A 27,720-nucleotide genomic window follows, 5' to 3' on the forward strand; every position below is an offset into this window, starting at 1 on the left:
CCCTCCCCCCGGATCGCTTGGCTTGGGGGGCTCAGCCCAACAAAAGGGCCACCTGCAAAGTACACACGAGGAGGCCACCACACGCACGTGGCGCCACGCGCCGCACAGCCTAAACCGAAAGCATTTCTATCACTAACCACACTCAACGCTGCCTGACAGCACGTGGGCCTGGACAGTGACAGTCCGCTGGCGAGGTTGGGCTGTTCACTCAGAACACCAGGGCCGATGTGGCGGTTCACAAGTAGAGCCTGACAGTACCAGGCTTTTGACTCTCCTTGAGAAGCGACTGAGCGTGTGTCCGGACAAAGTTGGTTTCTGCGCGTGCCAGGGAAAGCCCGGCGCGGCCGGTGCATTGCATTCAGCTGTCGTGTCCCCTCCACATGCGCGACGGACCGCCGCCGCCAACAAGGACGGGGCCTGACCTGTCGCCCATGCAATGCCTGCTGCTCTCCCTCGTGCCGTACGTCACGAGGCGTATCGTACTGTGCGGCGAGTCAAGTCAACATTCCCCGCCCAATCCTGCCCGAGCCTTCACATCACCACTCCCATCCGCCTCTGCTTGATATAGAAGTGTCCACGACACAGGCACAGCAGCGTTTGCCTGGCTCAGCGTGATGCACGTACACAGCCACGCGAGACCTCGGCAACCCGGGACGTCACTTCACGATGTGAGCATGCGTTGTCAGGATCTCCTGCGGCCGCGTAGACAACCTCAAGACAGTATAGCGCCAACTGGCGCCAATGCTGTTGCTCATGCCCAGAACAACAATACCATTCTCTGCCGCATTGAAACAGGCAAGCTCAGTCTCGCACAAACCCCAAACGCTACCCAAACCCTCAAACACGCCACCTTCTACCGATTGAAAACACAGTGATGAACCGACGCACGTGTAAGTTGTATGTACAAACGTTTGCAAAAGCATACACCGGTGGATACCGGGGATAGAGGCCCCCCACCTCCTGTGTCACAACCTCAAGCGTTTTCAGGCCCCGCTCACTTGCCGCCGCGGCTCGCTGCCGCCTCTCCTCTGATCACGCGACCCTTGTCACCACCAACAACATGCACAGCCTCCGCCGCCGGTGCCTACAGTATTCTCAGCGTCAGCCATGATGTGCGCCTCCGTGCTGCTGCTGCTGCTGCTGCAGCAGCGCCTGCTGCTGTGCCTTTCGCACCGGCTGCGCCTCCGTCCGTTCCACCAGCGGCGGCAGCGTGTTGGCCCCGGGCGACCGCCCGCTGCCTCCCGCGCCTCTCACACCTGACCCCACCGCCTGCTGCTGCTGCTGCTGCTGCTGCTGCTGCTGCGCCGCTTGCCGGCCGCGTGCCTGCGCCATCAGGATCGCGGCCTGTGCGGTGGTTGGGCTGTTGGCTGCAGCAATCAAGGCGCTAGGCGTCACCGCGCCCTCCGCGTCATCCTCCGCAACCACCGCGTCAAACATGGCAAGCGCGTTAGGCCGCCCGACACCCCCATACGCCTGGTTTGCCCCGCCGCGCCCCGACGTCACGCGGCCGCCGCCAGCCCCGCCTTGCGGCGGCTGCGGCTGCAGCATCCCGGCCTGCTGCTGCTGCTGCTGCTGCTGCGCCGGCGGCGAGGCCACAGTGCCGGTCTGCTGCCCCGCGCGCGACTTTACAGCGTGCGATGCCGCGGCGGAGACGGCAATGCCGCCGCCGCTGGTGCCGGAGCCGCCGCTTCCGTCGGCGGACCACGCCGCGGCGCCGGCCCGCACCACCGGCGACAGGTCTGCCCCCTGCAGCAGATGCGGCAGCTGCCCTGTAGTTGCGGCGGCCCGGCCACCGTGCTGCTGGTGCTGGTGCGTGTGGGCGCCGTGTGCTGCGGCCGCGGCGGCCACCGCCTCGGCTTGCTGCTGCTGGGCGGCCACCGCCAGCATTGCGGCGGCGGAGCTCTTGTGGCCGCCGGCCCGTGGGGCCAGGTTTGCGCCGCCGCCGCCGCCTGTTGCGAGCACGGTGGCTTGCAGCTGCGCGACGGCCTTGTTGACAGCGTCCTGCGCGGATCCAGGAATGAGTCGTGAGGTCGCATGCATCCGATCAGTGATGGAATGATGAGATGTCTTGCAATACTCCTTCCCAACTTTGAAATGTACACACACATACACACACACATGCACACACAGCCGTCCAATCCCCACCTGCAGGCTTGCCGTCAGCGCCGCTGCCAGCGCCTGCTGCTGCGCCGATGCGGCGCCGGGGGCGCCCGCCACCGACTGCCCGCTCGCCATCGCGCTGCCGTCAGCCCCGGCGCCGCCGCCGCCGCCCATACCCATGTGACCGATGCCGCCGCCGCCGCCGTTGGCCGGTCCCGCCAGGGGCGGCGCCACCGCCTCGCTGTTTAGCGCCGAGGCGGCGGAGGCGGCGGCGTTCGCGGCCTTGGTGGCCTTGGTGACCGCCTCCTGCGGTGAAGACCAAACACGCGCACGACACAGCGCAGCAGCAGCAGGGCGCCTCAGCCAGGCAGCGGCGACCAGCTCTAAGTCTAGTCCGCGACAGCGCGCGCGCGACCACCTGCCACCTTTGCACCTACCCACCCATCTACTCTCGCACCGGTCCTCACACATCCAGTCAGCCACCCGCCCACCCAGCCACCCACCCAGCCACCCACCCACTACCACCCACCTGCAGCGTCTCGATCTTCCCGCCCAGCTCGAAGCGCAGCTGCACCACCTGCTCCGTGAAGTCGGAGCGAAGCCGGTCGATCTTGTGGCAGATGGTCTCGTGCGACTGCATGGTGTGTGCGCGTGCGTCGGGAAAGGACAGATGAGGGAAGGACGGGCCCGCGGCGTGTTGAGGCTCGACACTCCGGTAACAGCATTACACGCAGGTATGCTCAAAGTTCGCAGCACGGCGCGCTGGCCTAGGCCTGCACGCACCTAGCAAGCTCTGCCGCACAAGCCCATCCAGGTTCGGCCCCTGCATTTGCTTCTGCTGCTGACCTATGCTCCGAAAGCAACACACACACACACACACACACACACACACACACACACACACACACAACCTGACACCAGGCACCCCGCGCGCACTCACCGCCTGCACCGCCTGCCGCAGCTCGTAGCGCACCATCTCCATCTGCAGCGCCAACAGCTGATTCTGTTGGGGAGGCATGGAGGAGGGGGAGAGGCGCGCGCGGGAGGGGGGTGCAGGGTTAGGGGACGTAACGGCGCACCAGAGGAAGAAGTACAGGTGTGCGTGTCTGTATGTGTGTTTCTCAGGTGAGAGAAGCGGATGCACGCGGAGGCACGCGGGGTGCACGCATCACGGCCCTCAAGCCCACACGTACGAGCCCTCCGCGCCACCCAGGGCCCCTCAACCACCTCCAACACCCGGCCCCGCCCTGCAATGTCCCGTGCCCCGCCACCGCCGTTGTCCCCCACATCCGTCCACACCACATCTCCTCAACCACCCCAGCTGCACCCCAGGCGCACCAGCATCATGGGGTTCGTCGCCGCCACCACCTCCAGCCCCGACGGCAGCCCGCCCGCCACGCTGGGCGCCGCGCTCGGCCCCGGCGCCATACCCATGCTGAAGCTGGGCCCACCGGCGCCCGCCGTCGACGGCCGGCCGCCGCCGCCGCCGCCACCGCCGCCGCCGCCGTAGCTCATCACACTCACACCCAAGGGCGCCGTGCCCGCGCTGCTCAGCGCTGCCGGCAGGAGGCTGGCCAGGCCACCGCCGCCGCCGCCGCCGCCGCCGCCGTGCTCCGGCCCGCCTCCAAACACGCCGTCCTCCGGCACCCCCATCCCGCTCGCCAGTGAGTGGCGCGGCGCGCGCAACGGCCCGCCGGCCGTAGACACGTTGCCGCTCAGTGCACCGGCGGTGGCGCCGCTGCCGCCGCCGCCGCCGCCGCCGCCGCCGGCCCCGAAGCCCCAGGCATGCACGGGGTGCGCGTGTGCGTAGGCTGCCTGCGCCCAGGCCGCCTGCTGGTGGTACTCCTGCAGCCACTGCTGCTGCACGATCATCTGCTGCGCCGCCGCCTGTGACGGGAGCAGGACAGGAGGAGACCGGGCCGGGCAGGGCCGGGCAGGAGGGCAGGAGGGCGCAATGGTGTAAGCGGAGGCATTGAGGGCGGTGGAGAGCAAACCAGGAGGGGTACATCGCTCATCCCGCTGCAGGCCTGTTGCCGCACACAGCACACCGCCAGCAACCCTGGCAACACAGCTTCCGACCCAAGCCACCAGTCGCATTCCGCGCCCAGCCCAAGTAGACCAGACCATCCTCTCCCAAGCCTTGCAGGCGCCGCCACAGCGCCGCCCCTGCCCCTGCCCCTGTCCCTGTCCCCCACCGCCCCACTCACCTGGTGCTGCAGCGCCGCGTGCCTGTTGAGGCTGGACCGCATGCGCGCCGTGTGCCGCCGACTGGCATGCGACGCCGGCCCCGCCGGCGGCCCAAGCACCAGGTTGCTGCTCGACTGCCGCGCGCCGCTGGCGCTGACGCTGCCGCCCGGCCCAGCCATGCTGTCAAAAAGGCCGCCGCCGGCCGTGTTGACGGTGGAGGTCGAGAAGCCCAGTGACTGGCGCGGGTAGCGCTGCGGGCCGCCGCCGGGGCCGCCGCCGGGCTCGTCCACGCCGCTGGGGTCCAGCAGGCGGCTCCAGGGCCAGGGCAGCACGGAGGAGGGGCCGTCCATGTCGGAGGTGTAGGAGGGCCGGTGGGCCTGCGAGGGCGCGGTGAGGAGGAGGGTGAAGATGAGGACGAGGAGGAAGGTTCTCTCCAGCTGTCCAGCAGAGGTTTCATCCGGCAGCGGCGCCAAGGCATACCGCCTGGACAGGCCTTGATCCAGCCCCGGCTCCTTCCATCATCCGTCACTCCTGCAGCCCAGCCCGTCTTCCTCTTACTGGGAACGGTGAAAGCAACCCCCGCCTCGCGTCTGCCCCGCGCCTCCCCCACCGCGCCCCGCCCCGCCCCGCGCCTGCCCGCCAGCCGCCTCACCGCGTCCTCGCTCGGCCGCCCCGCCCAGCCCGCCGACGCCGCGCCGTCCGCCGCCGAGGACTCCGCCGCCAGTGCGCCCGTCCCCGGGCCCAGCTCCTCCGGCGTGAGCGCAAACCCCACGCCGCTGCGCTCCCCCGGCGCCCGCTCCCCATTCCCATTCCCGTTCCCTCCCAACAAGATAGTGGGCAGCCCGTCCCCGTGTGACGCCTCCGGCCCGCCGTGGCTGGCGCCTCCCGCGGCGGCTGTCGCCGCGGCTGGCGCCTGTGGCGCGGCGGAGGCTGGCACCACGGTCTGCGGCGTGGTGGGCCGCGGCGGCGGCAGTCGCATCCGCGCCATGAGGTGCGCTGTGAAGTCGGCGTGTCGGGCGGCTGTGTAGGGCAGCACCGGCGAGGGCGACTTGGACTCGGTGAGCAGCTGCCGCAGCCGCTCCGGCAGGGCGTCCAGCACCGCGGGCGGCGGCGAGGGATACACCTGCGCACACACCGGCGTGGCCACACACGGTGACCGCCTGACCGGGGTGTACAAATGGGGTTGCAAGAAAGGAACCCCAAGTGCGCGCGGCTTCACTGCAAGCCCCGTGATGCATTGTGCAGGAACGCTACCGCCGGGGCGCGGTGGGGCGCAAGGACATCGAGAGCACCACCGGCGCAACTGCTCACCCTGTTGCCCTGCGCGTCCGGCCAGCGGCAGCCCTCCGGCAGCACCGGCAGCAGGTTAACGCCCGCCGCCAGCGCCGCCTCCGCCTCCCTGACGTGGTCGGCGGAGGCCAGCAGCCCGTCGCTCAGCACCAGCACCAGGTTGCGGCACGACACGATCATGTGAGCCCAGTCGCCGCTCAGAGCCCTGCGCGCATGTGCGTGCGTGCGTGTGTGTATATGTGTGTATACTACATGCGTGTGTGTATGTGTTTTGAGAGCATCAGGGAAGGCATGCATGTGTGTATGTGTGCATGTGAGAGCGTGTTGCGACAGAGAGGCGCTATGCCGAGGCCCTGCTGCCCTGAGCTGCCAGCAGATCACACGCACATATACCCACACACATGCACATATACACGCACACGCACACGCACGCGCACACGCGCCCACGCCCACGCACACGCACACACACACACGCACACATGCGCGCGCGGCATACACTGTCTTTGCGCTTCGTTTTCCATGTGACCTTTAATGCGCGCGCACACGCACACACGCACGCGCACACACGCACCTGCCGACCGGGTCCACGAACGCCGGCAGCCCCTGCAGCACCAGCAGCGGGTACAGCGTGTACAGCGCGAACGGGTGCCCCGCCGCGTCGCCGTGCGCGTGGCTCACAAACACCTGGAACCGCCCGTCCAGAGACGGCTCCGCCGCCACCGCCGCCGCGCCGCCGTGCCGCGAGCCGTGCAGGGCCTGGAACGCGCCCACCGCCAGCCGCCCCGCCAGGCTCAGCGTCATGGCATGGCCGCCGCCGCCGCCGCCGCCCGCCGCGCCCGCCAGACTCATGTACAGCAGCGTGGCCTTGGCGGGCTCCGCGACCCGGGGGTCTGGCGTGCCGCCGCCGGCCTCGCCCTCCGTTGTGGCAAGGAGCTTGAGCGCCGGCACCGCGCCCGCGCTGCGCAGCGCCGGCACCAGCTCCCCCGAGCCGGTGGACGCCAGCCGCAGCAGCGCGCCGGCGGCGGGCGCGGCGCGCGCCACCCAGGCGCCGCGAGACAGCGTGCCCGCGTGCGTGCAGGCGGTGTGCGAGGCCACCACGACGTCGAGCAGGCGCGGCAGCGCGAAGGAGGCGGAGCCGGTGGCGCACAACGCCTTGGCCACACGCGGGTTGGCGGCCGCGCACCTGACCGCGTGCAGCACCCACTCCACAGGCACGGCGGCGCCGCCGGAGCCGTCCGCGCCAGTGGCGATGGCAGCTGCCGCCGCCGCCCCAAGTCCGGGAGCGGACAGGCTGGCCAAGCCACCGCCGCCGCCGCCGCCGCCACCACCACCGCCCTCGTCGCCGGACACGCCGCCGCCACGCGGCATGGTGGTTGCGTGTCCCAGCCCGCGCGAGCCATTCAGGCCGCTGCCGCTACGGCGCGGCGCGGCGATGGACATGGAGGCCGCGTGGCGCGCCGCGGCGCCCAACTCTCCCGGCCCCAGGCAGCCCGCCAGCAGCGACGCCAGTAGCGCCGGCAGCGCTGCGCCGCGAAACACTTCTTCCAGGGCTTCGCCACGGTCCGCGTCGGAGCCAAACACATTGCACAGCGCCAGCAGCGAGCAGCGCTGCAGGGCGGCGGCGGCGGCGGCGGCGGCGGCTCCGCCGCCGCCCGCCGCCAGGCGGCACAGCGCGTCGAAGTGCGCGTCGGTGCGCAGGCAGGGCGCAATCGCCTCACTCATGGACAGGTGCAGCACGACGTCCAGGAATGAGGCGACCGCGGAGGAGCAAGGGCTGGCGTCGCCGCCGCCGCCGGCCCCCGAGGGCTCCACCACCGCCACCACGCCCGCGCCTGCGCTGGCGCTGCGGCTGCCTGCCCCCGGCTGCGATTGCGACGGCGCGCCCTGTGTGCGCGGCGAGGCGCCGGGCCGGGAGGGGTCCAGCCAGGCTGGCAGCAGCGGCAGGAAGCCGGCGTCACGCAGGCGGGCGTGCAGCAGAGGCGAGGCGGCCATGCTGGCCAGGAACTCGCCGATGGCGGCCACCTGGGGGACAAGGCGGGGGGGGTCCAGCGATGGCGGTGGTGAAGAGAGGGGCTGAGGAAGGCAGGAAGCAAGGTGGTGCTGCGGGCAGACGAGCTGAAGGACTGAGGGGCTGAAGAGCTGGGTAGGGAGAGCTCCTGTTGCAGGTGCGCTACGCCGCCGCGGTCCGCACCCCCATCAGCACAGGCACGCCCACACACACACGCCCGCGCCTTCCGTCTGAGGTGCAGTCCATCCGGTGCGCCCCCGCCTGCGTGCACCCCACCAGTCGCCAGGGCGGGCTGCTCACACCGCCCGTACCGCATCACCCACCACGTCGTCAAACTGCTTCCGCGCCAGCAGCTCGTTACGCAGCCGGTTCACAGTGCCGCTCAGGAACAGGTCCTACAAGGTGGTAACATGTACAAGGACACGGATAGGGCAGGCAAGGTCAGGGCGAGCGGCGAAGTGCGGGGAGCAGATTCAGTAATGACGCAAAGCCATTACTACCGTACGTGGGGTTCAGATGCAGGGCTGCAGACCGCACGTGTGCAACCCTGGCAAGGCCGATGGGCAGACGCCGCATTTCATGTGGCCGGCGGCTGCGACCCCTAATGAAGCCGCCGCCCTGCCTCCCCGCCGACGTGCGCTGTAGCTCCACCTCCACTCCCCAGCCTGACCCACCTCCGCTGCTGCCTGCTGCGCTGGCCCGGGGTTGGTGCCGCCGACCAGGCAGCCCAGCGCGCGCACCGCCGCTGCTAGGTCCGCCCCTCCCACTCCGTGCTGCTGCTGCGTGGGCACCTCCACATTGCGGATGAGCTTCCGCACAGCGCCGTAGCTATGGAACGAATCTTGGCACTGCGAGGTGGGAGGAGGTGTGCGAGGTGGCGGGAGGAGCAGGGGGGGGGAAGGGAGGGAGGCAGGGCGGGGTTACAGAGGGAGCGGGAGGTCAGGATGTGGGGTTTGCGGTGGGTTGACTGGATGGCCGCACGTCAAAAAACGGAGCGTGGGATGCACATCATCAAAGCAAAGTTATTGAAGAGGCACGAGGGCGAGAAGGCGGGTGTCATTCGAAACGGCAGCGGCGACTGCTGAGTCGGCCCGACACAGGCCCTGGGCAGCAGCCACACCGCCGCAGCAACCTGCGTGTCAAGTACTGTAACAGAACTTCACCCTGCACCCAAAACTTTCACCGATGCCCTAACCCCCAACTATTTCTATGAGCACAGATATTGAGAGCGCTTGCGTCGTAGCTATCGCGGCCGTTCTGCAACCAACCGGCGTGCCAACCCGCGCTCACTTGTTTATCCTTGCACATCCTTGCAATCATACGTAGAGCATTTACACGCAAACTCTGGTCCTGGTGGTGCGGGTCCAGAAGCTGGAGCAAGCTGGGCACCAGGCCTCCGCGGAGCACTGCCAAGCTTTGAGCCGGGCCCGCTGGATAGCAGGCTTCATTTAGCTCTGTTAATGCTTTTGTAGCGCCAAGGGGCTCCAGACTATTGACTGTCTCCAAGAGCGCGGCTATTCGCCCTCGGTCCATTCCTCCTTTGCCACTAACTCCACTCATTTCAGCAACCATTTGATCGTTGGGCCCGCCTAAGGCCCCAACGGAGGCCTCCAAAACTTAACTAAGCATTTGCCGACCGTGTCACAATTTCATGGCTCTTAGCATTTTGCAAAGGTTGAGTATCTACTTAAAGCTGTGCATATTATGAAGTCATTGAAGTCAAGCGCAGATGTCTTTGCCATCACATCTGTGCTGCATCGTTGGCGCCCCCAGTCCCTCCCACGCACGCCCCGCAAGCCCCATACGACTGCCCTAACTGACACTGTCGTGAGCTGGAGGTCTACGGTGCAGCAGTGCTACGTACCAAATGACTTGCATGCTTTGCATTCCAAGGGCTGGCACAAGTCACAGCAGGCAATACGAATTGTGCGGATTGAAGAGGCTAGCGAGGCACATATATTATTACGGGGCGTTTCATTGCAGATGCGATTGCGATGCAATATTGCAAGCCTGGGGCGGGTCGGCGGCCTAACGATAGCCTGCGGATGGCTAAGGCACGGACCGGCACGGACAGACACGGACGTGCGAGACGCGCCGGAGTTTCACTGTCAAGAAACGCTTGCGTACCCTCATATCTATAACGCCGAGCCCTGCATCTTGGCAACACTGCGTACCCAAGGGTCCAGCGCAGCGGGTGTCGAGTAGCCCCGGCACGCCACGCCCGAACATTGACAAAGTGATTGAACAGTCAAGTCTCCAAAGGATGACATACTCGTCGAATGAATGCTTATAATTTAAGAAATTCAGGCTTGGCGGTCATACTTCATGAGCACGCGGCTTTCCCGTTTTGGCAAACACCTGTACACGCTCGCGTATAGTTAGATGCGAAATGATGGGGCAGTGGCCATTAATCTTGTGGTAATGACTGATCGCACCGGCGTCAGGCGACGGGCCCTGACGCCTCACGCTGAGACGGAGCTTGGACCCGCCGCTGCTGACTCGCCACACGAGGGGCCTGGAGAGCAACTCGGCAACGACGTCGCAACCAACGGCTTCACATCGAGCAGGCACGTGGCTGCGGCTTGACGCATATAGCTGTGAGGGGGGCCAAGGGACTTCGCTGGGCGAGCAGGACATCGAGTGGCGGCGGAAGGTGTAGTGACGACCCTCCGTCGATCGCTGTCCAGCTGCTGCGCTGATGGCTGGTTGGGCACAACACAGCCCGCGTGCCCCAACTCCCGAACCCCCCTCGCTTGCCTCCCCTCCTCCAACGCCCCTGTACTGTAACAGTCGAGGCTGCTCTGCAGAGGCGGTGGCCGGCCGCTGCGGGGCCGGCTTGGACTGGCTAGTGGCGGGGGCGCTGCTGGCGCCACCCGCCCTTACGTGCCTCTCACGCCTGGGGGTGCCAACAGGCCTGCTACTGACTGCCTCGCTAGGGCCAGTGTTGAAAGCACTTGCACTCCTAGGTAGGAGGGCTGGGGCCTGGGGGCGTAGGGCGCAAGGTGCAGGGCGCAGGGACTGGGTGGCACGGGACTGGGTGGCTTGTCAGGACTTGACGGGGCGAAACGGGATGACGCATGGGAGCGTGTGCCTCACAACCGCACGTGCCCATCCCTCCTGCCTGCCATCGCGAGCTTGTTTCATCCCATGCCCATGCACACCACCGATGCCGAGCACGCCTCTGCTGGCAATCCCGCGTCCCCAGCTCCCCACTTGTGCCTACCCGCCCAGGTGTGCTGCTGCTGGGCTGGCGGCTGCTGCGCTTCCGGCGCTGGCGCGACGAGACGGCGCAGGTGCCGCGCTTCCTGGTCTGCTTCCTGGTCATGCTGGCGGAGCTGACCATAGAGAATTGCGTGGTGTGGTGAGTTGGGGAGTGAGCGAGACGAAGAGGCGGGAGGCGGCCGGGGAGGGGCGATGGGCGTGTGCGGTGGGGCGCCGTGTGGTTGCCGGTCCGTGCTAAAGCGGGCCAGGAGGGTGGCGCGGGAAGCCGGGCAGTGGATTTGGGGGCTCAAACTGCGTGATGCCGCCATCAACACCCGCACCTACGCCCCTGCCGGCTTACCAGCCCATCCATCCACTGAACCCACAAAGAAAGAGCACGAGCCCGAAGCCCCCCGAGCCCACGGGCAACCCTGCCTCAACGCGCCTGCATCACCCACCCCTGCACCGCACCACGCCTGCACCGCAACTGTGTGTGCACACGCCACCGCCTCCGCAGGCTGGTGTCCGCCTCCGACCTGCGCAAGTACGAGCAGGTGCCGGGTCTGCAGGACAATGTGGAGATAGCGGTGCGGGCGGCGGCGGGCGCCTGCCCGGCCCTGGCGGCGGCGCTGGCGCTGCCCGCCGCCACGGTGCTCCACTTCCTGGCGGCGCTGCTGGCGCTGGCTTTCTCCGTGCTGTGGGACCAGGTGCGTTGTCATGGTGTTAGAGAGCGCAAGAGCAAGGGGGGCCCTGTGTGTGACCACGTACGAATGATGATATTGTTGCTTGCGTGAAGGCTGGATAGTTAGCGGTGAACGGTCCCAACTTTCAGCCTACGGCGTACTTAACTGGTGTGCGTTGCTTGTGCATCTTCTTTGTGCGGCCACGTGCGCGTATTACAGGTGCCGTACTCCGGCTTCGGCATGTTCTCACGTGTGGTGCTCACCATCGCCGCCAGCCGCGTGCTGCGCATGGCCTGCTTCATGTGCACCGTGCTACCCAACCCGCGCCCCGGCTGCTACAGCCGCCGCTTCCCGCCCGTCCCCGCCACCGCGTGGGAGACGGTCATGGCAGGCTACACAACCATACGCGGCTTCGGCGGCTGCAATGACCTGATATTCAGGTGGGGCTTGCAACACACGGTGTCCTGATGTCTGGGGGGAGAGAGCACTGGTGGGCACTGACCTGCTCTTGGGTGTCAGCGCTGCTGGCGCATCATGTGCCGATGGCAGCGCTCCGGCAAAGTGCTGCTGCGGGTACCTTACCGAGCGTCGGCGCCGCGCCGCAGCGGCGCTGTGTGGCCGACATGGCACTTGCTCCAACCTTTACCTGACATCGCCATTGCCACGTAATGCTCCGCGTGCGACTTCTAATTGCGATGCATATTGTCTGACCGCCGCGCGTGTATCAGAAACGCAACCCGAGTTTGTGTGTGCGGTTGTGTGTGTGCTGCCGCAATTCGCAGTGGCCACGGTGCGTTCTGGGTCTTGGCACCACTGGCGTTCCGGACCTACTACCCGGCAGCGCCGAGCCGCATGCTGCCCGCGGGCCTGTTGGCGGCGCTGCGGCGGCGGTGGCTGCTACTGCCGGCTGCGCTGCAGCGGGTGTGGCGGCTACTGCCGGGGCTGCGGCTGCGGCTGAGCACGGCGGTGCTGTGGCTGGCGCTGACGCACGCGTCGCTGCGTGACGTGTTGGACCGGCAACACTACAGCGTGGTACGTAGGAGCGGGTTGGCGGAGGAGGTCGGGATTAGATGAGAGCGTGGCGGTCAACGAGCAGGGGCGGGGTGTGGGTCCACCGGGAGCCATTCCCGCCAGGGACACATGAGGCAGGCGCGTGAGCCTCGGCTCTGGTCCGGACAAGGGCCGCCGGCGGCCCCACGCAGCCGCGCTCGCCATGCACAGTCCTTGCCCACGACTCAACACGCCCGCAAACGCAACTGCGGCCGCGCCCCCACCTGCTCATCTTCCCTTCGTGCAGGACATGCTGCTGGCGGTGGTGGTGACGTGGGCGGTGTGGGACTGGCTGGAGTGGGTGTATCCGGCCGGCCGGGTGGCGCTGCCGCGGCGGCCTACGGGCTCCCCGCCCGACCCACTCAACCCGGCTGTGTTGGCGCTCATTCTGGTGTGCCTGGGCGTGGCGGGTGTCATAGTGATCGGAGGCAAGGCGTGAGGAGAGGCAGCCGGCGTGAGGAGGGGCGGCGGGCGGCCTGTGAGCAGGCTTCAAGGCAGACATGATGGGAGGGGTTCGTGCCACGGCGTCGTGCGCACGCCCCCACGCGCAGTGTAGTCAAGCGCCCCCGTGTTTATTCCTTCGGGCGTTGTGACGAAGGACCCTGGCGGGCGACGTGATGTAAAACGTAGTGCAATTCCTTCGTTTGTATGGCATCTTAGCTTTGTAGCACCTCTAATCTGACTGGTGGCGGGCGACGGGTGGGTATGGCGACCAGACGTGGCCCATGCAGAACCATGATCTGACTACTTGAGTCCTTCTCAGCCGTGTGGGCGCTCAAAGATTAGCTTTGCCGGGAGCTCTCGAGTTGGATAGTTCTGACCATTCCACAATACGACTTATGAGACTGGAGATGCCCAACGGGCAACGGATGTGAGGCTGGAGATTGCTAGCTTGTTTCCAACGACGCTAACGAGAGGCACAAGTCAGGCCCAGTCCGCCTCGAACAGGGCATGTAATTGCGCCTTGCGGTAAGCCGGACCACTGGGCGTGTTTGTGGCTGAAGGGCGCCACCGCCGTGCCTCTCATCTCGTCTGGATCTTCCGGGTCTTGGGGCGTTCCTCCCACAGGGCATTTCCGGCTCGGTTGCGTCGCCAGCGCCCTCAAACATCGTCCGCCAGGCTACTTGCTTTTCCTACTACAGCTCGGCTCAGTTCAACCATCGCCAACCTTGAATATTGTATTGCTACAAACATGCGGTTGATGGAGATGCCGCTTGATAGAGCGCGGCCTGCGCGCACCTGCGCCGTGGTGGCGGCCATGGTAGCGGCGGCGGCGCACGGCCGGGCGGCGGCAGTGGCGGCACAGAGCCTGGCGGCGGCGGCAGTGGCCCTGGGCCCAGCAGTGGCCTTCCGCTCTGGTCTACGTACGCATTAGTTCCGCAACACTCGTCAATGGCGGTAGCGGAGGGGGCCGGCAAGGCCAAGTGGAGGAGGAGAGCACGGAGCTGTCCGAGAAGCGGCGCCAGCAGCGCGCAGGTCGAGACCTGCCGGTGTCTGGTTAGCAGTCTTGGCTGGCGAGCATAGCGTGGCACGGTGTGTGGTACGTTGTAATGCTGTTTGGTCTGTTGCTTGCTGTGCTTGTGCTTGACAACGGGACGCGGCTATACACATGGCGGGCGGTGCCTGTACAGACAGACCCCGGCTATGTTGGGGTCTTGAGTAGACGCTTGCACCCTTACACATTGCACCCGGCATCACGACTGCGAAAGGGTGGAGGGAACGGGTCGCAGGGTTAAACACAAATGGGGTTGGGAGCGCGGGCACTGGTAGCTGGGCCGCGGGCCGGCCCGCGGAGCAGCCTGGCGAGCAGCCCAAACGCCGACGCGCAGGACCGCCGCACCACCACGTTGACGCTCCGCCACAGTGGGCCGCCACGCCAGCCCGGGACCCGCACATTCTGTGCCTCGCCGAGACAGGTGATAAGTGAGCCGCCTGTGACACAATCCGTGCGTGCCACAGACCCAGCCCACCTTTAGGACTTCTAGCTTGCCAGGCATGGCCTGCTCCAGGTTGTCAATTTGGCTGTCCATCTTTGTCTCCAACAAGCTTACAAATGCAGCTGCACCAGGACGTGCGCGCCGTGTGTAGCCACCTCCGTCGCCCCCTGTCGAGCTTACAGCGTGTTGTAGCTACGCCCGCGCGTCAACACACAACACACCGCGCCCGCTCACTCCTTGCCGCGTGCCACACCCCTGCCATACTAAACGCACGGCTTGCGCCATACCAACGATATTGATCAATCTTCTGTGCCATCAACAACTGCAATTAAGCTCGCAGCTGTCCGCCATTAAACTCCTCCATCTCCCCGCGAAGGCGACGCCTTCGCCCATCTCCTATCCAGTCCGTTGCACCCTGACCAGAAGCAGCCCTCCATTGTACATGCATCATAGTCGGCAGGCCTCCTTTGTTGCCGGTCCCTTGCGCACGTTTGCTCCGCAGCCCCCCCGTCGGATCTTGGTTCATTTGAGCCCAGACCGGAATCTCCACATCGAAGCTGTAGCCGTCACGCCCTCACGTGACCGCATGCACGTACCCAGAACCACGGTCCAAGCTTATTTGGCACAACCAAGCCCGCATCGCTTCCAGAAACGCAAAACATTAAAAGAATGGATTGGATTATGTGAACCACCCTCGCCACCTAAACCCCTAGCAAGCCTCCTTCCACACTTGCCGCAATGACAGTACATGGCTAGTCGCGTTCCTCAGTAGCCGACACGCCCACGCTCAATCCAAGACGCAACAGCGCCACGACAAGCCGTTCGAGGCGACCCGGTGCCGTGCGTCACCCAAAAACACTGAAGTGCTCTCAGCATCCGCGACGTCGCATGTCGATGCCGCCGTGAGCACCGGCATGCGTCGTGGCAGCAAGCTTAGCACTAGGCGTGTCGCAGCGTTGCATGCGCACGTGTGAGGTTACGGTTCGCTTCCCCCCACCCAATGCACCTAGTCATAAACAAACTGCGAGAACAGGATCCCGGCGGATGCCCACACGTGCCGCCCAGATCGACTGGCGCGGACTGCCACACGAGCGGCCAAGCTTGCCGCGCCTCCCCTTAAACCGGGGCTGTAACTTTATTCCTATAAAGGGCACTACGGCAAGCATGTTGCCAGCACACGCGCACGTACACATAGGATCCCGGGCCACAAAGCGTGGGCGAATATCTGTTATGCAACTGCCAAAACAAAACTTAAAATAAGCCGGGGCGCATACCGTGGGCGCATACCCTATACTATAACACGCCGCTGCGCGTCGAGTTAGTCGGCGGTAGCCAGCCCCCCAAAACGCGCGACCGGCACGCAGGCACGTCACACGCAAGCGCAGAATTTAGGCACGGCACGTGATACGCCTTCACACGTGCGCGCCGCACATCCCGGGTCGTCCCTACACCCACCCCCATGCCCCTACCGGCCACACCCAGGCATTGCAATCATTGACATTGTTGCCCGGTCTTGTGGCCTCGCGTCGACTGCTCGCAACAAATTCATCAGGTAACTGACCCGTGACCACTCTGTCTTGGCCACCGTCCCGCGCCCTTGGACGCGCCACCTCCCCAGCCGCCTCCCCCCTCCCCACAGCTCGAACCCAGCCGAAACGCCACCGCACCAGCGCGACCGACCCGAGCGACCCGAGCGACCCGACCCAGTTGGGCAAGGCCCGCATGTCCGCCCCTGCCGACCCCTAGCCCTCCAGCCCTCCATCGCTGTCACTCAAGGCTAGGCAAGCACCGGTACCTCTTAGGGCGACGGCAGCGCCGCCAGCAGCTCCAGCACCGCCACCACCTGCGGCGGCTGCGGCGCGTTGGTGGACACGCGCTGCACAGGCACCCAGGCCACGTGGAAATGGCTCTGCGCTTGCGAGTGGCGGTGGTGGTGGTGGCGGGAGTGGTGGTGCTGGTGCCCGCCGCTGTTGCCGTGGGCGTGGCCGTGCCCGTGGTGCTCGCCGTGCGTGTGGTGGGCGCTGTGGCCGTGGCCGTGCGTGCCATGGCTGTGCCCCATTCCAGAGCCGGCGCCGCCGTGGCCGGGGTGGCCGCCGCCGCCGCTGCCGCTGCTACTCGTTGTGTGGCCGTTGTGGCTGTGGCCGTGGTCGCGGTGCTCGCCTTTCCCGGGCGTGGGCGTGCGTGCCGGCGAGCCGCCGTTGCTGGCCGTGCCCGCCCCAGGAGCAGGCAGGCCGTCGGCGGCAGCGGCGGAGTCCGTGACGTGCGTGGGGTGCGGGCTGAGCAGCTGCGACTGCAGCAGCCCCTGCACCTGCGTCTGCACGCCGCCAGCCGCCGCCGCCGCCAGGGAGCTTGGCAGCGGCGACACCGGCTGCTCCGCCGTCGGCAGCGGCAGCGGCAGCGGGTTGCGGGTACACGACTCGTCACCGTCTCCGTTTCCGGCGCTGCCGCCAGTGCCGTCTGCGGGCGGGTGCGACGGCGAGGCCAGGTTCATCGCCTCAATCGCCGCCGCCGCCTGGCGCGCCGCGGCGGACGGCGGCGGCACCACCGCCCTGCCCTGTGACAGCGCCGCCGCGGCGACGGCGGCCATGCCGCCGCTGGCGTCGCGCCGCCGCTCAGTGCCGCTGCCGCCGTCCTCGCCACTGCTGCCGCCGCCATGGTCCGGGCCGCTGCTGGCGCCGCCGCCACCGCCACTGGCGTCCACGTCATCGCTGCGGGCGTGCAGCACGGACCCGGCGGCGGGCGCCGGCGGCGGCTGCGCCGGGAGGCAGTAGCCGTACTCATCGTCCTGCAGCTGTACGGCGTCCTTCTCGTACCACACCCGCACCCAGATCAGGCACGACATGTCCATGCCGTGCGCCGCCAGCACGGAGGCGACGGCGCGGCGGAAGCGGCGCGTGAGCTGCGCCGTGGTGACGCCTGGCGCGAAGACGGCGGGCGGCAGGTGGAACAGCGACCGCAGGACGTGGCCGTAGCAGCACACCGTCGTGACCATAACGTCACTGCTGCTGTTGTTGTTGTTACTGTTGGCAGCGGCGGCAGCGGCAGCGGCGGCAGGCGCGCTGGGCGTGGCGGCGGCGCTGCTGCTGCCAAACGTGGGCGGCAGCGCGCTGACGGCACTGGGCGTCGCGGGCGGCAGCGGGTGCGGCTGGCTTGCGGGCTGCCCGTGCGCATGCGCCTGCGCCTGCGCGTGAGGCGTGGGCGTCAGCGCGCTGGCTGTGTGGGCGGTGGTGCTGCTGGGCGGGGGCGTGGTGCTGCGGCCGTAGGGCGACAGTGGCGCCGCCGGCGGCGCTGCCGACACCGAGACCGCGGGCACGCGCATCGGGGGCACGCATGACGGGTCAAGCGCCGCCGAGGCGGCGGCGGCGGCCGCAGTGGCCGCAGCGGCGGCGGCATTGCCACCTCCGCCCTCAAAAGGGCTGAGGCTGGCGCCGGCGCTGGTGCTGGCGCTGAGCTGCGCCGCGGAGAGGGCGCCCGCGGGCGCCAGCGCCACTTGTGCGGCCATTGCGGCGGGCGGTACCGTGATGGCGGCTGGCCGCGGCCGGCCCAGCGGCCCGTTGAAGTGGGCCAGGGCGCCGCCACCGCCGCCGCCGCTGCCGAGCCCCGCCGCCGCCGCCGCCGCCGCCGCCGGGTGCGCCAGCGGCAGGGGCGCGGGCAGCGGCGAGCCAGCCACGAGGCCGTAGGAGCTGCCGCGGGCGCCGCTGGACACCTCGAAGGACAGGATGTTGCCGTCAAGGCTGCAGCGCTGGTACGGGTTGGCGGCGGCGGCTGCCGCCGCCACAGCCGCCATGGCGCCGCCGCTGCCGCTGCTGCCGCTGTAGCTCACGCGGCCGCCGGGGCCCACGCCGGCGGCGGCGGCCGCCGCCGACAGCATCTCACGAAGCCCCATGCCGCCACTGCTGCTGCCGCCGCTGGGGGCCAGCGGCCCGGCGCCGCTGCTGCCACCGCTGCGGCGCGAATGCGACTGCGATAGCACCACGGGCGCCGACGCCGGCGCCGGCTGCAGCATCGGCTGCATCCGCTCCGGCAGCTTTTCGGCACTGCTGTCGTCGATCATGGTGTCACCGCCGCTCCCGCCGCCACCGCCGGCCGCCTCCGCCCACGGCACCGGCTGCTGCTGCAGCAGGTGCGCGAACATCGGCGACATCAGCGCGTTGCTGGACGACTGCGCCGACGGTGGCGGCGGCGCCCCCGCCGCTTGGCCGCGCCGCGGTGGCGCGGCGGCGTCACGGCCGGCGTCCGCCGCCACGGCGGCGGCAGCCGCCGCCGCCAGGCCCGGCAGCTGCGGCAGCTGCTGCTGCTGCTGCTCCTGCCGGCCGCTGTCGTGGCGGCCGGGCGGCAGCAGCCCCAGTCCGGAGCTGCGCTGCCTGTGCAGCATGGAGTTGCCGGCCAGCGGCGTGCCGGCCAGGCTGCCCACGTCGGGGCTCATGAAGCCGGCGGCGCTGAGCACATGGCTGGGCAGCGGCGCCGCCGCCACGTGGCCGCGGGCCCCCGGCGGCAGGTGGGCCACCGCCGCCGCCAGCGCGTCGCTGCTCACCTGCCACGACAACGGGCCGTGACCGTGCCCACCGCCGCCCATGCCGCTGCTAACATGGTGGTTAGCGGCGGCGCCGGCGCCGGCGGCAGCAGCTGGCGGCGGCGGCTGCGAAGGCGCTGCCGTGCCGGCGGCGGCAGCGGCTGCGCCGCCACCGCTCGCAGCGGCGCCGGCTGCGCCGGAGCCGGCGTGGCCGAGCTGGCCTGAGCCGCCGGAGCAGGACTCCGAGTGGGCGCGCAGGCCGGCGCTGGCGGCGCTCTCCATGGAGCCGCGCGGCGTGGGCGGCAGGTCGGACCAGGAGGCGGCGGCGGGCGGGCCGGGGGCGCTGTGGGCCACGCCGCCGGCGGGGCCGCCGCCGGGGGCGCCGCCCGCAGACGAGGACGCGGCGGCGGCGGCGGCGGCGGCGGGCGGCGCGCCGCCGGCGCTGCCGGAGCCGCCGGAGAAGGAGTGCGGCATGGGGTGTTGGGCGTGGTGGCCGTGCAGGCCGGCGCTGCTGCCGTGCGCGTGGAGTGAGTCGGCTTGGCTGTTGATGCGGCGCGCGGCCTTGACCAGGCTCTCGTGGCCTGCGGCGGAAGGCAGGCGCAAGGAGGAGCGAATCCGGCGGGGTGCGTGTCACGGCAGGGCCGCAGGGGCCGTAGGAGCCGTCGCGGAACGCACTGGGAAGCCAAACCGCAGTGCCGCCCAAGAGGACGCACGCCGCGCGACGCCCCTACCCCTGTACCCCGCGCCCCCGTGCCGCGCCCCTCTGGGTTCTGGACTACCCCACCCCCCCCCACCCCCCCACTCACTGGCCAGGCGGCGTATGACCGCCAGCGCGTCCACGTCCAGGCACACCGGCTCGATCTCCACCAGGCTGCCGCGCGGCAGGGACGGCACCGTCACGTACAGCACACTGGGCCGCATGCTGGACCGGACCTGCAGGGGGGGGGGGTTAGGGGAGGGAGGGGAGGAGAGGGTTAGCATGGGAGCCCGGGTTCGGGTTGCCGGGGGCGATGCACATGCGCGAGCAGAAGTAAGTGAAGTATTCTTCGGCCGGGCCGGGGGGAGCGATTCATGCCAACGGTTTGTACCGTATCAAACATGGAAGTGCTGACGTCCAGGGGCACAGCGGGAACACAGTGGGCGCCACACACCGCCATGCAAACCTCCCTGCACCCACGTCTGCATCCCCACCCGCCCCCCCCCCCTCCTTCACACCCACGACCGCGCTCTCTCAACACACAAGCATATACACACACACACACACACACACACACACACACACACACACACACACGCACGCACACCTCGGGCGGCTGCAGGTAGGGGTCCAGCACCACCGCCTGGTTCTGCTGCGGCGGCGCCACCAGGCCGTTCACCGTCGCGGACCGTTGCGGAGGCGTGTGCGAGCCGCCTCCGCCGCCCCCGGCGGCGGCCGCCTCCGCCGCGGCCTCCTCCTCCTCTTCCTCGTCAGGCGCGTCGGCTCCTAGCATGATGGGGCCGCGGCGGCTGCCGGGCGCCGACAGACCGCCCAGGGCCGCAAGGCCGCCGTTGGAAGCGCCGCCGCCGCCGAAGAAGCCGGCGGACGCGTTTGCCATGAAGCCGCCAGCCTGTGTGTGTGTCGGGATGCATAATGTTTGGGGAGGAGGGGGAAGGGCCACAGGGCGAAGCGGAGTGAGGTTTGAAGGAGGCAGGGGCAGTGGAAGGCTGCTGAAGGCCGCTATCGAGGTTTCGGCAAGCGGTGCTTGATGCGGACAAAGGACGGAGCGGTGTAGGCATGTCTGTGCTACAGAGCGGAGAGCCCGAGGGCAATACTCGCGTCCATGTTGGCTGTGCGGTGCGGCTGGTGGTTGGCGCGGTGGCGGGAGATGTCGTTGCGCAATGGCAGGGCGGGCCGGGCTGCGTGTCCGTCCTGTGCGTGTGCGTGTCCGTGTCCCACGGCGTGCGGGCTGCTGTCGTGCACGTGAGCTGGCGGCAGCTGCTGCTGCTGCTGCTGGTGGTGGTGGCTGCCGCCGGGGTGGCTCGCGCGCCCCCCGAGCAGCCCCGTGCGCTGCTGCTGCTGCTGGTCTGTGCCTGGTAGCTGCTGCTGCTGGTCTGTGTCTGGTTGCTGCTGAGGGCCCCTGTGTGGGTTGTGGCTAGGATGAGCCGCCGGCCCCACGCCGCCGCCGCCGCCGCTGCCGGTCGCGGCAGGTGCGGTGGACGACGGCGGCGGCCCGCAGCAGCCGGACTGCGGCGGGCTGGGCGGCGGCGGGTGCGGCCCGGGGGAGCGGGGCGAGGCCAGCGGCGACGCCGGCGAGTGCAGGTGGAGGTAGTGCAGGTGGAGGTCGGGGTGGAGGTCGGGGTGGTGGAGAGGCTCCAGGTGTGCCAGGTGCAGGGTGGGGTGGGGGTGGGGGTGCAGGTGCCGCTTGCTGGCAAAGTGCAGCGGCAGCGGCAGCGGCAGCGGCTGTTGCTGTTGCTGCTGCTGCTGCTGGGGCAGGTGGTGGGGCTGGGTAGGTGTGGGCAGCTGCCGTGCGGATTGTGGCGTGGTGGGGGCTGCTTGCGGCTGCTGCTGCTGAGGGCCGGGGTGGGGTGAGGTGAGGTGGAGGCAGTCCGGGGAGGGAGGGGAGGGAGCCGGAGGAACAGGAGGCCAGAGAGGCAGCCGCGGAGCCATATGCACGGAGGAGGTGGTTTGGAGCAAAACACAAACACACATACACGGCACGCGTGGATTCACGGCACACGGTCCACATTGCAGGGTCACACAGGGCCGAGGGCACACACACAGGCAAGCCACACAAAGCAGGAGGCCAACGGGGCCCGCTCCACGGTCCCGGCCCCGGCACCCCCCGCCTTGAAGGTGACACCCACGGCTCCCCGCCGCCCCCCCAACCGTGCATGTGCGCCATTTGTCCATTGACACGCGTTAGTGTGCGTGCGTGAGCTCGCGTGTGTTTGCGCCACGTGAACACGTGTCGTACCTGGTTGCCCCCGCGCGGCGTGCCCGACCCCACGCTCCCGGTGTCGAAGTTGCTGCTGCTGCGGCTGTAGCGGCTGTACGGCACCCCGCCACCGCCGCCGCCGCCGTACATCACGCCGCCGCCGTACATCATGCCGCCGGTGGTGGTGCGGCCGGAGGTGCTGGGCGCCGCCGCGTAGCCGGGCAGGCCATGCTGTGGGGGGCGAGGCGGTTGGGGATGAGGGGTTGCAAAGATTGGTACAGCGAAGTAGACAGCAGGCTAGGAGGGGCAGGAGGGGACAACGGCGGGGTGTGTACGTACGGAGTAGACACACGCAGCACGCACGCATCGCCCTCATCGGCGGCCAGCACTTGCACCCGCACCCGAACAAACGCAGCAGTACCCTGACGTCACCCAGCCCGCCGCCGCCACTACCGCCGCCACTGCCGCCGCAAACCCACGCACCTCGAGCAGCGCCTCCACCGCCGCCCGTGCCAGCGCGCGCAGCTCCGCCCCGCTGCCGCCACCGCTCCCACTCCCGCTCCCGCCGCTGCGCTCCACAGGCCCAGCTCCGCCGGCGCCGCCGCACCCCGCCGCGCTGCTGCTGCCACTGCTACTGCTGCTGCTGCTGCCGGCTCCTACGCCTCCGGACGCCAGGTAGACTGTGAGGCCCAGGGCGGCGCCGACCACTGTGGTGCGCTGCGCCACCGCCACCGCCTCGCACGAGGTCATGGCGCGCAGGACCTGAGGCAGGCGGCGCAGACGGCGGCAGACAGGGGTAGGCAGGGGACATCCCGGGCGTAAGATGGCATTCATATATGAGCGAGCGCGCGTCGCGGCCAAATCAGGCATTGGTGACAGCGACACTATGCGGCTCCGGCTGTCCCCTTCTCGCCCTGTTGCCCATGGTGTTCACGCTCCACCCTAGGCCTCAACTTGGGACCGCTGAGCTCGCTCGTACCGTATCCCCCCACCCCACTCCGCCCCGCACACACGCGTGGGACACACGCTGCCCCCCCCAACACACACACACACACACGCACGCACGCACGCACGCACGCACGCACGCACGCACGCACGCACGCACGCACGCACACACACACGCTCTGCCCCCGCCCGCCCCTTTTTCACCTGCGCCGTGATGTCGCCCGGCACCAGCGTCATGGCGGGTGGGTCCAGCGGGATCACACCCGCCAGGTACACCAGGCCGCGGTAGCTGGTGGCCTGGGGGAGGGGGGGGGGGGCAGAGGAGGCGGGCACGTCGGCAGGGAGGTGTGAAGAGGGGTGTGTGGAGAGCGGTGCGTATGTGAAGGCGGTGCGGAAGCACAAGGAGCCGTGGATTCAGGTGCCATGCCTGCTGCGCGCTTGCGTGTGCGCCCGTACGGAAGACACAGCCGCCACGCACACAGCAACCACCCCACATGTCCTCCCTTCCCCGCTCCCCTCCGCCCGTATGCGCCGGGCATTCTAAGATGACGCGTGCATTTCAACCCCTGTGGCCCCCCAGCGACCCAGTAACCACCCCACATCCCCTCCCCACCCCACATCCCCTCCCCTCCCCTCCCCCGCCCCTCCCTGCTCCCGTCCCCCCACCCCCCGGCCGCACCTGGCTGTAGGGCCCGATGCAGGACGGCGCCCAGCTGCTGATGGACTGCACGTGCAGCACACGCCGCGTGTGGCGCGCCACAGGCGACAACGGGCTGCGGCCGGAGGCGGCGGCGCCGCCGCCGGGCGGCAGCGCGGGCGGCGCGCCGCCGCGCGCGAGCAGGAAGTCGATCATGACGGGGCAGTCGTGCGGCAGGCAGATCTGCACGCAGGCGCGAGAGGGCGGGTCGCGCCCGGGGAAGTGCCTGCGGGGGTTGGGGGTTACATTCATGATTAGTTGAAGAAGTGGTGGGAAGGGTGCAGCGCACGCCCGGTAGCACCGCCGCTGCCTGCATGTGCTGTTCTGCCGCGCGCGCGCCGCAGTCTCACTTGCAGTAGACTCCATTGGCTGCCTGGAAGTGGCCCATGTTGGCCAGGAACAGGTGCACGAACAGGCAGTGGTGCAGGTCCATGTGAAGAGCGGCCAGCTCTGTGGGGGGCGGAGGCGCAGGCAGGGGGGTGGGTGGTGGGTGGCGGCAGCGGGGTGGGCGGGTGCAGGGCCGGAGGGCAGGGGTTTGCTCGGGATGGCGGAAGCAAGCGGTGACAGGGCGGACAGGGCGGTGCAAGGGCGGTTGAGCGCCGGAGGCATACTGCACAGCGTGGTCGGTGCCGACTGCGGCCAGCACCGATGCCCGGCCCCATACCGCCTGCAACCCAGCCGCCTCCAACCTAACGCCCCGCGCTCTCTCCACACGCCAGCCTCCCCCGTCCCTCGTTCCAAACCACCCGGCTGTGTCCCCACTCCGGCTTCCATGGACGGCTACACCCCTCCCCTCCTTTGTCCCCTCCCTTGTCCCCTCCCTTGTCCCCTCCCCCTCCCCTCCCGCTTCCCCTCCCTATTCCCCTCCCCCTCCCCTCCCCTCCCCTCCCAGCGCACACACGCACGCACCCTGCTGCACCGCCACCAGCAGCGCATTCAGCGCCGCCACCGTGTCGCACTCCGTCACGTCGGACGGCAGCGCCGAGCGCGTGCGCACCGCCCGACACACCAGCTGCACGTAGTCGGGCCCGCTGCACAGAGACACCTGCACGCCAAACGTCGGCGGCGCCACCGGCTGAAGGGCGGCGTCGAGAGAGCTGGCGCCGGATAGAGAGCCGGAAGGACTGGCGGCGGCGGCGGCGGCGGCTACCGCCGCCGCCGCGGCGATGGCGGCGGGGCCGGTGTGGGACACGTGGTGTGGAGAGGTGCCGTGGGTGCGTGGGGAGGCGGGCGTGGCGGCGGCGGCGATGGCGCCGAGGGCGGCGGGCGCGGAGGGTGCGCCGGCGGGGGCGGTGCCGTGGCCGGGCGAGTCGTGCGCCGGCTGCTGCTGCTGGTGGTGCTGGTGATGCTGATGCTGCGTCTGCTGCGTCTGCTGCTGGTGCGGTTGCTGGTGCTGCTGGTGTGGCGGCTGCTCGGTGTGGTGGTGCGGGTCGCGGCCGTCGCGGCCGTCGTGCTGCATGATGCCCTCCCGCAGCGCCGCCTCGCGCTGCGAGTCGCGGTGCTGCTGCAGCTTCTCGCGCTGCAGCTCCTTGTCCCTCTCACCCGCCTCCCGGCCCTCCTTCGCAGCCGCAGCCCCCGCGCCCAGCCCCGCGCCCAGCCCCGCGCCCAGCCCCGCGCCCGCGCCTGCGCCGCCGGCGCAGACCTCCAGGGGGATGAGCGTGAGGCTGCGCCGCCCCAGGCGCTGCCCCGCCCCCGCCACGTAGTCGTGCGGCACCATGCGCACGTCGCTGGCCAGCTCGGCGCCCTCCCAGCCGCTGCCGGGCTTGGGCTCCACGCGGTAGGACTTGGGCACCAGGTGGCCCACGTCACTGCTGCCGTACTCGATCTGGCGGTTTGGAGGGGCGGGGCGGCCGGAGAGCGCGGAGGGCGAGGGGTTATGACGGTGTGCCATGGGTGCCGCGCCCTCGCGCTCCCCGGGCTGGCGGGCCCTCGCGCTGCTCGCCCTCATGTTCCCGGCCCTACGCACCTCGCCCCGCTCCAGCCCCTCGCCCCTCCCCTCACACAACAAAATTGGCCCCCTTCGCTCTTTGCGTATACATCTCCTGGCCCGCTTTGGGTTCACAGATTTCATGGGAGCGCTTAAAGCCCCCGCCCGCCCCTCACGCCCCTCACGCCGCCCTTCACACCCCGCACGCCCCCCGCCCCCACCTCGAACTCGTCCAGCACGATGCGGCCGCGCCCGAACACGGCGCAGTCCAGCGTGAGCGTCTCGTACTCGCCGCCCTCGCCGCACACGTTGCAGCCGTAGGCGTCCGCCAGCGCCAGCAGGTGCGGCTCCAGCGCCGCTATGGTGCGGCCCAGGTGCTTACGCGGGCTGAGGCCTAGGCAGGCCACCTTAACCAGGATGGCTTCCATCCCGCTCTCCACCATACCCCTGCCAGAGTGTCAGTGTCGGCGTCCGCGTCAATGTCCGTGTCAGTGACCGCCCATCCCACTTCATCGCTTCCCTGGGCACACTCTTTCACACACGCTCTCCGCATGGGCAAATACACACCCACGCACCACCCAAACCCACACGCCATCCAAGCCCACACACCACCCAAACCCATGCCACGACATACACGCACACCCACGCACGCCCCCACGCAAGCTCCCTCCCAAACCCCGGCACCCCAACACACACGCCCTCCGCATCCCGCGCACCGCATGAGCAGGCGCTGCGGCTGGTGCCACAGGTAGGCCAGCGACACCAGGTTGAGGCGGCTGCACACGTTCTCCACCCGCAACCGCTGGTAGTCGGAGGCAATGGCGCCGCTGGCCACCGCCTGCACGCCCGGCACGCTCTCCTTGACGTACGCCAGCAGCTGGTACAGGTCCTCCACCTCGTCGCCGTCGGTGGGGGTGTAGCCCAGGTCCTGTACAGCGGAGGTGCCGGAGATGCGCTTGCGGAACAGCGGCAGGCCCATGCAGGCCGAGTAGGCGCCCACCAGCTGGTGGCCCACCTGCGTGGCGAGGGGGCGGGGGAGGGCGAGGCGAGGGGGTTAGGAGGAGCGAGCGGCGCAGCAGCAGGGTGGGGCGTAGAGGCGCAGTCACCGAGACCGAGGCCGCAGGCCCCGCCCGCACGCCCGAAAATCTTTTAGTTGCCAGGAGCGGAGACTGGGCCGTCTCGGGCGTGTGTCGCAGACAAGGAGTCCCTCGCGTCCGCCAGCTGAGCGGTCGACGCGCTTTAAACGCGAGCAACTCAAGGACCCGCACACGTGCGACAGGCTAAATGCAGTAGCCTTGCATCCACCACAGGTAACGATCGGGCACGCAACGGCTGAGCAAATGGCCAAGCGACGGCCATGGAACACAATTCCACTTTCGGCCGGTCGCAACGGCAGCCCCCGCTCGGAGCAAATGCGCAAGACAGCCTACCGTCTGAAAGCAAAATGAGTCCAGTTCATCTGGCGCCGATTCCTCCGGCAGCAGGTTGGCGAGCGCGACGACGTCATGGCCATGCTGTTTGCATAGTTGCATAGAGTAGCATGAGTCCTTTCCACCGGATATCAGAGCAACAACTCTCATCTTGTTGTCGGCTGCCCCGGTCCTCCGCCGCGAGCGAGATTTGTCCTAAAGCAGGGCGCCCCTCCCGCCAGTTCTGACAAGGGCCCAGCAATGCTTTACAGAGCCATGATTGTGCGAGAATGATACCGCGTGCTTGGCCTGAGGAGGGCCAAAGTAATTCCCTCCTTCGCGAACGTCAGCACCCTGTGAGAAGTCCCTTGCCTTCGTGCTGAAATTGTGATAATACGGCTGAGGCAAATCGTCAATGCTCTGTGTCGGAATAAACTCGAAGTCTGAGAATACCCAACACCTTCCGTGCTTCCTACCTCCATCCGCCAGCCAAGCTCCTCCAAGCCCCCTTCCCCCCCGCAGCCGCCGGCGCTCCTCCAGAATGCTCTATGCTGTGCAGTTTGACTCATCACTGCACCTCAGGACAGCTATAGCGGCGTAGGCATTGGGTTGTATGCGCTTGTATGCGCACGGAATCCCGCCGCACACGCCATCCTTCCATGCCATCAGTTGCACAGCCCGGCGATGCTGCGGTCAGCTCTGGACGCACTACAGCAGTTGGATGTGAGACCGCCGAGGTGCCACGGGCTGCTGCGGAGTTTGAGTCGCGCTCTCCGGCCGTTCGGCGGGGGCAAGGTGTGTCCGTGCCGAACCCCGATGCGCGTCAGGAATTTTGGCCCAACCTCGCGTGCTCAACGA

General features: G+C 68.6%; 4 protein-coding genes across 6 annotated transcripts; 2 read left to right on the forward strand and 2 right to left on the reverse strand.

Annotated features, from left to right (window-relative positions):
- Window positions 1–6: 6 nt before the first annotated feature.
- CHLRE_01g033000v5 (uncharacterized protein) lies at window positions 7–9,272 on the reverse strand. Its single transcript, XM_043058668.1, has 12 exons — window positions 8,876–9,272; window positions 8,260–8,433; window positions 7,909–7,980; window positions 6,149–7,599; window positions 5,599–5,782; window positions 4,940–5,410; window positions 4,308–4,664; window positions 3,439–3,987; window positions 3,041–3,103; window positions 2,630–2,734; window positions 2,146–2,406; window positions 7–2,001 (listed from the first exon to the last, which is right to left on the reverse strand). Exons 1-12 carry the CDS (start codon window positions 8,891–8,893, stop codon window positions 1,102–1,104), a joined length of 4,605 nt encoding a protein of 1,534 aa, XP_042928582.1. The 5' UTR covers window positions 8,894–9,272; the 3' UTR covers window positions 7–1,101.
- A 450-nt stretch (window positions 9,273–9,722) lies between these two features.
- On the forward strand, window positions 9,723–13,488 carry CHLRE_01g033050v5 (uncharacterized protein). Its single transcript, XM_043058669.1, has 7 exons — window positions 9,723–10,152; window positions 10,376–10,551; window positions 10,817–10,946; window positions 11,304–11,493; window positions 11,689–11,909; window positions 12,252–12,501; window positions 12,767–13,488. Exons 1-7 carry the CDS (start codon window positions 10,007–10,009, stop codon window positions 12,956–12,958), a joined length of 1,305 nt encoding a protein of 434 aa, XP_042928583.1. The 5' UTR covers window positions 9,723–10,006; the 3' UTR covers window positions 12,959–13,488.
- A 144-nt stretch (window positions 13,489–13,632) lies between these two features.
- Window positions 13,633–14,082, forward strand: CHLRE_01g033071v5 (uncharacterized protein). Its single transcript, XM_043058670.1, has one exon. The coding sequence runs from the start codon at window positions 13,727–13,729 to the stop codon at window positions 13,892–13,894; it is 168 nt and encodes a 55-aa protein (XP_042928584.1). The 5' UTR covers window positions 13,633–13,726; the 3' UTR covers window positions 13,895–14,082.
- A 157-nt stretch (window positions 14,083–14,239) lies between these two features.
- On the reverse strand, window positions 14,240–27,292 carry CHLRE_01g033091v5 (uncharacterized protein). 3 transcript variants are annotated; one of them, XM_043058672.1, is made up of 13 exons: window positions 26,884–27,292; window positions 26,170–26,468; window positions 25,675–25,900; window positions 24,436–25,351; window positions 23,877–23,976; window positions 23,509–23,752; window positions 23,034–23,126; window positions 22,368–22,646; window positions 21,924–22,115; window positions 20,786–21,514; window positions 20,274–20,576; window positions 19,776–19,902; window positions 14,240–19,550 (listed from the first exon to the last, which is right to left on the reverse strand). In XM_043058672.1, exons 1-13 carry the CDS (start codon window positions 26,983–26,985, stop codon window positions 16,255–16,257), a joined length of 6,906 nt encoding a protein of 2,301 aa, XP_042928586.1. In that variant the 5' UTR covers window positions 26,986–27,292; the 3' UTR covers window positions 14,240–16,254. The 3 variants fall into 3 exon arrangements, with proteins under 3 accessions (XP_042928586.1, XP_042928585.1, XP_042928587.1); XM_043058671.1 differs by having other exon boundaries at window positions 20,786–21,517; XM_043058673.1 differs by lacking the exon at window positions 20,786–21,514.
- Between the last annotated feature and the right edge of the window lie 428 nt (window positions 27,293–27,720).

The sequence above is a fragment of the Chlamydomonas reinhardtii genome, chromosome 1 (genome assembly GCF_000002595.2).
Source record: "Chlamydomonas reinhardtii strain CC-503 cw92 mt+ chromosome 1, whole genome shotgun sequence".
Taxonomy (NCBI): domain Eukaryota; kingdom Viridiplantae; phylum Chlorophyta; class Chlorophyceae; order Chlamydomonadales; family Chlamydomonadaceae; genus Chlamydomonas; species Chlamydomonas reinhardtii.

What these genes read in the sequence shown, in the direction of transcription:
- CHLRE_01g033000v5 (XM_043058668.1), bottom strand. An exon ending in TTCGTGGACCCGGTCGGCAG is followed by an intron (nt 5,783 to 6,148) that starts GTGCGTGTGTGC and finishes ACATGCGCGCAG; the next exon opens with GGCTCTGAGCGGCGACTGGG. An exon ending in GGCGGCCGAGCGAGGACGCG is followed by an intron (nt 4,665 to 4,939) that starts GTGAGGCGGCTG and finishes GCGCCCTCGCAG; the next exon opens with GCCCACCGGCCCTCCTACAC.
- CHLRE_01g033050v5 (XM_043058669.1), top strand. Translation starts at nt 10,007, where the DNA reads ATGACTGATCGCACCGGCGTCAGGCGACGGGCCCTGACGCCTCACGCT. An exon ending in AACGGCTTCACATCGAGCAG is followed by an intron (nt 10,153 to 10,375) that starts GCACGTGGCTGC and finishes GTACTGTAACAG; the next exon opens with TCGAGGCTGCTCTGCAGAGG. An exon ending in ATAGAGAATTGCGTGGTGTG is followed by an intron (nt 10,947 to 11,303) that starts GTGAGTTGGGGA and finishes CCGCCTCCGCAG; the next exon opens with GCTGGTGTCCGCCTCCGACC.
- CHLRE_01g033071v5 (XM_043058670.1), top strand. Translation starts at nt 13,727, where the DNA reads ATGCCGCTTGATAGAGCGCGGCCTGCGCGCACCTGCGCCGTGGTGGCG.
- CHLRE_01g033091v5 (XM_043058671.1), bottom strand. Translation starts at nt 26,985, where the DNA reads ATGCAACTATGCAAACAGCATGGCCATGACGTCGTCGCGCTCGCCAAC. An exon ending in ACTCATTTTGCTTTCAGACG is followed by an intron (nt 26,469 to 26,883) that starts GTAGGCTGTCTT and finishes CTCGCCACGCAG; the next exon opens with GTGGGCCACCAGCTGGTGGG. An exon ending in GCATCGGGCCCTACAGCCAG is followed by an intron (nt 23,127 to 23,508) that starts GTGCGGCCGGGG and finishes CCCCTCCCCCAG; the next exon opens with GCCACCAGCTACCGCGGCCT.